General features: G+C 38.8%; 1 protein-coding gene across 9 annotated transcripts in view; it reads left to right on the forward strand.

Moving 5' to 3' along the window:
• CAMK4 (calcium/calmodulin dependent protein kinase IV) overlaps nucleotides 1–7,121 on the forward strand; it is a 277,800-nt gene extending 270,679 nt beyond the window's left edge. For all 9 annotated transcript variants that reach the window (XM_039543587.1, XM_039543578.1, XM_039543580.1 and 6 more), the window contains 2 exons: nucleotides 3,704–3,856; nucleotides 6,768–7,121. In XM_039543587.1, the coding sequence (XP_039399521.1) occupies nucleotides 3,704–3,856; nucleotides 6,768–6,932 (318 nt within the window). In that variant the 3' untranslated portion in view covers nucleotides 6,933–7,121. The remainder of the gene's footprint in view (nucleotides 1–3,703; nucleotides 3,857–6,767) is intronic.
• Nucleotides 7,122–8,066: the final 945 nt, after the last annotated feature.

Raw genomic sequence — 8,066 nt, forward strand, 5'->3', positions numbered from 1 at the left:
TGTAGATGTTCGAAGTATTTATTGTTGTATTAGATTTAGAGTATTTCTGAGATAGAGAAAATATCATTTACATCTCTGTAGGCAAAGGTCAGCTAAACAATACTCCGCAGTAGAGCTAAGTGGATGGTCTTTGTGTGCATACGGCATTTATGCAAGTTGTTTCAGCGCAGTTGCTCTAATGGAGCTCATATTTTCAATTCTGAATGGTTGGGAGTAAAACCTGAACCAGAGATTGAGTCAGTTTGTGGCTTTGAAGCCACGACCCATGCTGTAGGGAGGGATGAGCAGCTGCATTGCAGTTGGAGCCACAAAGAGGCATTCTGACTAACTGATCCAGAATTGCTGCTTGGACTCACAGGGCACACACACAACAGTGACACTCTGACTTGCTCTTAGGAGGGCAGTGGTTTTTCCCTCAAAGTACTTGTGGGGGAATTCCACCAGGATGGGGATAAACAGAATCCCCCTTCCCCTGCTTAGGTCATGAAGCAGTAGCAGAGCTACTCCACAGCCACAGTGCACCTGCTCATGAAGGGTGTTCAGCCAAGAGATGTGTATTTTTAGATCCACTGGCTACAGTCCTCCTCCTGTGTCCACCTTTTTTTAATTTTTTTATTTTTTTTTCCTTTTTTTTTTTTTTTTTTACAATGCCACTCTGCCCTGCTGTGGATGGGCATCTGTGGAACACAGCTTCACCATGCACACCTATTTGCTCAGCTCCCCACACCTTCCACATGCCAAGGCTGCATCAGTAGCGGCATTTCTCAGGAAATCTCCCACCATTGCACTAACATAAGTGCAGCTCCACCAGTTGGAGCAATGGTGGAAGCACTAGTGTAGATAAATCTGTGTCATCTAACTCTGCTAACAGCAGGTCTAGAAGACACAGTGGTGAAAATACCTTCCCCTTGCTGTAACGATGCTGGTTCTGGCGGGACCCAACTGAGAGTGCAAATTCAGGACAAATTGCTTAAAACGGGGCAGTTACAGCCCAAAGCTGGGGTTTTTCTACCTCTAAGGCAAACCAGACCAGCCAGACAAAGAGGACTTTGGTCTCACCCCACTGGCTAACCACAAGTCACACAAGCAATTCCCTTAGATACTCCAGTTTCCCAGTATCACCACCAGTGCCACTCGTTATGGGGACCAGTAATAGAAAAAAGGTTCTCTTGATCCCAAAGGACTAAGCCCCAGACCCAGGTCAGTATACAAATCAGATCTTACCCAAAAATCACGCTGTTGCCAATCCTTTAGAATCTAAAATCTAAAGGTTTATTCATAAGAGGAAAAAGATAAAGATGAGAGCTAGAATTGGGTAAATGGAATCAATTACATACAGTAATGGCAAAGTTCTTGGTTCAGGCTTGTAGCAGTGATAGAATAAACTGCAGGTTCAAATCAAATCTTTGGAGTACATCCCCAGCTGGAATGGGTCATCAGTCCTTTGTGTAGAGCTTCAATTTGTAGCAAAGCAGGATTGAAGACAAGATGGAGATGAGGCATCAGCCTTTTATAGTCTTTTTCAGGTGTAAGAACACCTCTTTGTGCTTACTGTGGAAAATTACAGCAAAATGGAGTCTGGAGTCACATGGGCAAGTCCCTGCATACTTTGCTGAGTCTCAAGGCATATCTGCCTTCTCTCAATGGGTCAGTTGTATAGCTGATGGTCCTTACTGGGCCCTCAAGCAGGCTAGGCAGAGCTGACACCAACTTGTCTGGGGTGTCACCCAGAAGCATAGCAAAAGTTTGAAACAGACAGTATAGAGCCAATATTCATAACTTCAACTACAAAATGATACATACACATAGACAGCATAATCATAACCAGCAAACCATAACCTTTCCATAGACCCCTTTTATACAAGATTTTGTGCCCCTACAGGACCTTGATTGCAACCATGTTGTATATGGTCCCAGTTCAAGTCAATAACGTGACACCTGCCTACAGGAGCACTCCTGCAGTTACTGTTACCTGCTAATGTGGATAAAGCTCCAATAAGCAGAATTGTACAGGTTCTGCTGCTTACCTATGCCTCCATAGGATGATAGGAATTGCCATCTCTGATAGAATCTGGCCCTGTGTTAATTTCTGTTCAGTTCCTTTAAACATTCTAAAATGTTGTTTACTTTTTTGACCCACCACTGTGCACTGAGCAGATGTTTTCACTGAGCTGTGAACAATGATGCCTAGCCCATTTTCATAGTACAACTTGCACATTTGTAAAGTACATTCTATGGGGTGTAAAGTAAGAATACACAGAACTTAAAAAAAAAACTAAAAAAAAAACCAACCCATGCCCGATTTTGCACACTTTCAGTGGGCATTTGCATGCACAAATGTACTTGAAGTCATGTGCCTACCTCTGAAAATATGGCTTTTTATGTGGGATATTAGGTAGTTTGGTTTATATTTTTTTAAACTTTCCAGTCACCTTTAAAACTTAAATCCCAAAAATTTAAAAAACCCACATTTGATAGCAAGTGAAATGTTACTGAAATAAGGCCCTGATTCTGCTGCGGTAGAGGTCTAAATACAGTAGGTAAGAGTGTGATTCAGGAAATACACAATATTTTGAGGTATCTGTGATTTAAGCCTATTACATGCAATTTTAAAATTTAATATTGTTACATTGACGGATGCTAATGGCTGCCAACAGGTGAGTCTTGGATCCAAAGACAATCACAGAGCTAGTGAAAGTCAATGGGTGTGCCAAGCACTTTTTCCAGACTCAGTGGAAAAAAACAGTGGATTTGGTGCTCCTGAAAGCCAAGGACTCATGATATTGAAAGACTATATGACACCATTCACAACACCATTTAAAGCACACATCAGTTATCACTTAACCTTCACCACTAGCCGTGATATTCCATGCACATTTTTTAACCCAAATTTGCAAAAAAGTTAAATGCCTCTTTCAACCGCTGTCTAATCTAATCCCCACTGCTGCTCACTATAAATAACATTAAAACTTGTGAGGTGTACTGATACTCTTTCTAATGTAGCCTTGCAGTCAGTGGTAGTCCTGACCTAAGTTATCAAATAAGCATAATGCCTTTGCTTTGAATGCTTTTACCCATTCAAATGCAATGTTTCTTATGGCCATACTTTACAATCAATTTGAATATTGTACTGACAGTACATGCAGGATTATTTTTTTCATTGGTAAAGTGCTATAAACTACTCGAGCTATAATAAAAGCAAGACAAGAAAATTAGTACATGGAGGTTCAAAATCAAAGTGAATGTGTTTATTTTGCCTTTTTCTCTTTCTCTCTTTTATACTTAAGCCCATTTACCATTAACCATTTAACATATTGAAACTTGGGCATTATATTCTCCTTGGCAGCTTAGACAAATGCATTCGGCTACCGTAGCTGTAATGAAAACGCACTAGTTCACACAGCATAGTGTTCAACAGCAATAGATTTTTTTAAAGATTTTTTTTTTCAGTAGCACATTTGTGTCTTTGAGCAAGACACTTACTACTTATCTTCAAAATGGAGATAATACTAACAACCTATGTCCCAGGGTTGAGTCTGCTAGTTCTAGAATTTGTTTGTTGAACAGCAACAAAAAATGATAGTTTGTTTCCTAGAGAGCCTGTAATTGAGCAGCTTCACAAAACCAAGAACAAACCCCATAATATAGGTCTCACTACATATCATTGGGGAAGAAAGTTGACTTTCTTTTCTTGATGACGTAGGTTAAAAAGTTGATTGTGTTTGATGCTAAGAAGCGCCTCACGACCTTTCAAGCTTTGCAGCACCCCTGGGTCACAGGAAAGGCAGCCAATTTTGCACATATGGACAATGCACAAAAGAAACTTCAAGAATTCAATGCTAGACGTAAACTTAAGGTAAGTCTCTGCACTTAACTTTAAAAGCATACAGCAGCATTGACCATTTAAGAAGCTGATAAAACTATCAGAAAATTTTTACTTTGGTTAAAAATTTTTAAAAAAAAATCTATTCCTCTGTCCTTTTCTATAATAACTGATGAAGATGAAAAAGCTAAAGATAATCCATTCACTCTGTGCAAGTGGAAATGTGCAGAGCTGACTGAAAGCACTATAGAAACAAAACTGCTTAGAATAGGAATATTTGCAGTGTTGTTGTAGCTGTGTTGGTTCCAGGATATTAGAGAGAGAAGATGGGTGAGCTAATATCTTTCATTGGACCAGCTTTTGTTGGTGAGAGAGACCATCTTTTGAACTTACAAAGAGCTCTTCTTTCATCTCTGTGTAAGCTCAAAAGCTTGTCTCTCTCACAAACAGAAGTTGGTCCAGTAAAAGATATTAGCTCACCCACCTCGTCTCTAGAATAGGAACGCCTTTTAAAAATCTTTCCTTTTTTATGTTTAGTACTGCATGCTACATCCATAGAGTGCTGATTAGAAGGGGGCTAAGTTTGAGCAGGTGACTCACTGGTTTCCTCATGGAGTCCTATTTCTACAAACCTGGAGGATGCTTAATCTGTTTGGTTAAAATTTTACTTTATTAATGTTGTATATTTTTGGCTTTACGATACCCTTGAAACGCACATGCTAGTCACATGGATATCAATGGGAATGCGAGACAGGCACTGAGAGCATTTTACTTTATGACCCACAGGGGTACGTTTTCAAAATTAAATGCCTGTGTTGTGCATACCAAATATGCACATTCAGGCCCAAACATGCAGTTCACTGTTATTACAGGTAACTTCACAAGCATTGGGGCAATTATATACCCTCCACACCTGAATCATTATACCAGCTGTGTAGATGTGACTTCAATGGGAATTGGATCAGGCCAATAAACACCCATTTGCCCCTTTGTTGGGATAGTTGCGTGCAAGACTTAGGCACTTGTGGGAAGAATTTCAAAGGCACAGATGGCAGTTAGGCACCTAACTGACTTGAGTTTGCAATTCTCCAGCTCATTCTACTAACATTGGTCTTCAGTGTCTATAGTATTTGTTTTGGAAGAGATTTTTCATAGAGTATTTGTGCACGATATTTATGAATAACGGCTGTTGTGGAGCCATGTTTAGAGATGCTTTCATCATCATGGGCAGATGGAAATAATAACAAACTAGCCTCTGGACTGGGAACTATCCAGTCCAGGCACAGACAGATTCACAAGTAAGAAATTACCCTTAAATTTCACTTGTTCTCATTTTACATTCCCTAATAGCACTGAAACAGGGAACGTCTAGTTGGCAAAAAGAGGACAGAACTGTTGAAGTGTTTACAAAGATCTTGGGAAGCTCTAGATAGAATTCACAGTGACACTTAACCTGTAGAAAGCAGGCTTACATATGTCCATTAATGTTGTTCTTCTATAGTGCGCTTCCTGAAGAGTACAAAATTAACTCCTCCTAAGTCAGCTTCCACATTTATTGTTCAAAGGGTCTCTAAGAAAAGGTTAAGTATCAGCTCCAAAACTTCTGTTAGTCTATAAGGTGCCACAGGACTATTTGCCGCTTTTAAGAAAAGGTTGTGTCTGGTTTGCAAATTTCATTGTGGATTCTCTTTGTATTCTCACACCACAGATCTATTTTGAGACTTTGAACTAGACATTTAAAAAAACCCAAGACTTGAGATTAATTAGAACTATGGTTTTTTGTAAGTTTATTTCGTTAATGGTTTTCCATCAGGAACAGAATTACCCAATAGCTAATAGCATGAAAACTAAATCTCTCTCCAAAAAAACTAAGGATGAAATATAAATCTAGGTACTAAATCAATAAGTGTATATACAATAATACACATATGGCTACAATTATACAAGTAATGATACATATCAAATTACCTCCATCTCCTGTATATAAGACCAACATAAGGACTTATTTAGTTTTTCTTTGTCTATTTAAAGCCATATTTTAATAATATAATTATAATGCTGTAAAACTCAAGAATTAATCCTGATGTTCGTTCCAGCACAGTAGACCAGAACTGCTTCTTGTATACGCATATAGTAGAACCAAAAGTAAAGGTCACTACACTTACCTTTAATTTGCATCATTTTACCAGGTAATATGTTCTGTTTCTAGTCCATCAATCTGAGCAAGTCATCCCACATTTTGAATCCCTCCATAGCTGCTGCCTCCTTCACTGGGTCAAGTATCCATTTGTCCCCTTACATAGGGGAGGGATAGCTTAGTGGTTTGAACATTGGCCTGCTAAACCCAGGGTTATGAGTTCAATCCTTGAAGGGGCTATTTAGGGGTCTGGGGCAAAAATCCATCTGGGGATTGGTCCTGCTTTGAGCAGGGGGTTGAACTAGATGAGGTCCTGATATTCTATATGTTTTTGTTTTTTAAGAATATCCACTTTACCGGGCAGGGATCAAGGGGCAGATCCTAACTGGTGTAAATTGGAGCAGTGACAATTTACACCAGCAAGGATCTGTGCCAGAGTCTTTCTATATATCTATACAGAACCTTGCATGTTTTGGACACTAATAAACATTAATAATAATAATAATAGCAGCCACTTCACCTTGGGCATATTTTGTGCAAAAATCAGTGTGAATATACTTAAGAGGAAAACATAGTGGTAGGTGTGTGTTATTTTTAAATTAGGTTCAGAAATATCTGGAAAAAAATGTTTCTATTAATGCTAGTCAAGATTTAGACTTCAGAAATAGTGTCTGTTTCAAATGTCATTAAATTATTTCAAATTTATAATTCATTTTATTAACTAAATGTACTAAAATTCCCTGTTCATATGAGACTAAGGTGGTGTTATACGCCATGGATTTTATTTAAATTTCCTCTCTTTGTCAGGCTGCAGTGAAAGCTGTTGTGGCATCAACTCGTCTTGGGAGTGCAAGTGGTCACAGCAGCCACGACAGCAATAAGCCCAGCCGTAATCCATCTCCAGTTCAAGACAGTGAACCTGAAGAGAAACCTACTCAGGAAGGAGAAGCAGCATCAGGAGAGACGCCTTAGGTCATCTGCTTTCATATTTCAGCTGAGATCTGTCATTTCATGCACCAGCTATCTTGCCATTCAGCAAGAAAGATTTGTAAGCCTGGCCTCTCTGGTGGCTCTGCTTTGGAGTGCAAAATGCACCAGCTGGTGGTCCTAACTTCAATGCATGTGACTGCTTATGAAAATAGTAAATTGTCCTATCAGGCATGTCATGGATACAATGTTATTTGCCGTAATACCAACAAGTGAAACATGAGAGTGAGTAAATACTACTAACGTTAATGCATACACTTCATATACCTTTAGAGAGTGTTTAGAGGTGACGTTTGAAATGAATACTATTTAGTTTTGTTTTACGGAAGTAGGCATCTTCCAGAGATCATTTTATTTGAAACTGTTTCCTTTCCAAATCGTAATCCCACAGTAAATGAATGGGAACCAATGTCAAGCCAATGCTTTTAAAATGACATCTGAAATGTTGAGGTTTTTATCCGTAATATTTATAAAGTGTTTACAAGGAGAACATAGTATAGAGATTTATATACAAAAACATTCCACTAATCCTGGTAAGAAATTGAAATATTAGTTCTAGTGGCCATGAAACTGTATGTTCCTCAAGCGTGTGTTGAGAATGCCTTACTCTACCTTTAACAGTTTCTATACAGTATTTTAATGATAACCAAAATTATTCGGATTTCTGCCATTTCATTCTCTAGTAAAATGTTAGCAAAACAAAATGATAGACTAGTATAAAATATGATTAAGGTAGTCGCAGCTTTTTAAGATGCCATTGTATTTATTCATTACTTTATAAAGCCGTTCAGCTAGAACATGTTTTTATGGGGGAAATCTGCAATTACATAAGTTCTAAATACTTGAAGAAAGCTATTCTACTGCAGGGTGATTTTACTCTGGGGAGGCACCCAGCTACTTATCCGTGCTCATCACCATAAAGAACCTAGATGGATGAATAGATATGTACAACCCAGAAGCTTTGACCTCATGAGCAACTAGTTTTCCATCATTCAGTATAGACTTAATGAGTCCAGATTTTGCTAATAAAGGAGCCAGTCCTGTAAAATTAGCTACATGGGCAGATCCCTGTACCTGTACCTGTGTGCACAGGTGCTGGAACTAGAGTTGCTGAGGGTT

Source organism: Mauremys reevesii, linkage group 6, assembly GCF_016161935.1.
Source record: "Mauremys reevesii isolate NIE-2019 linkage group 6, ASM1616193v1, whole genome shotgun sequence".
Classification (NCBI taxonomy): Eukaryota; Metazoa; Chordata; order Testudines; family Geoemydidae; genus Mauremys; species Mauremys reevesii.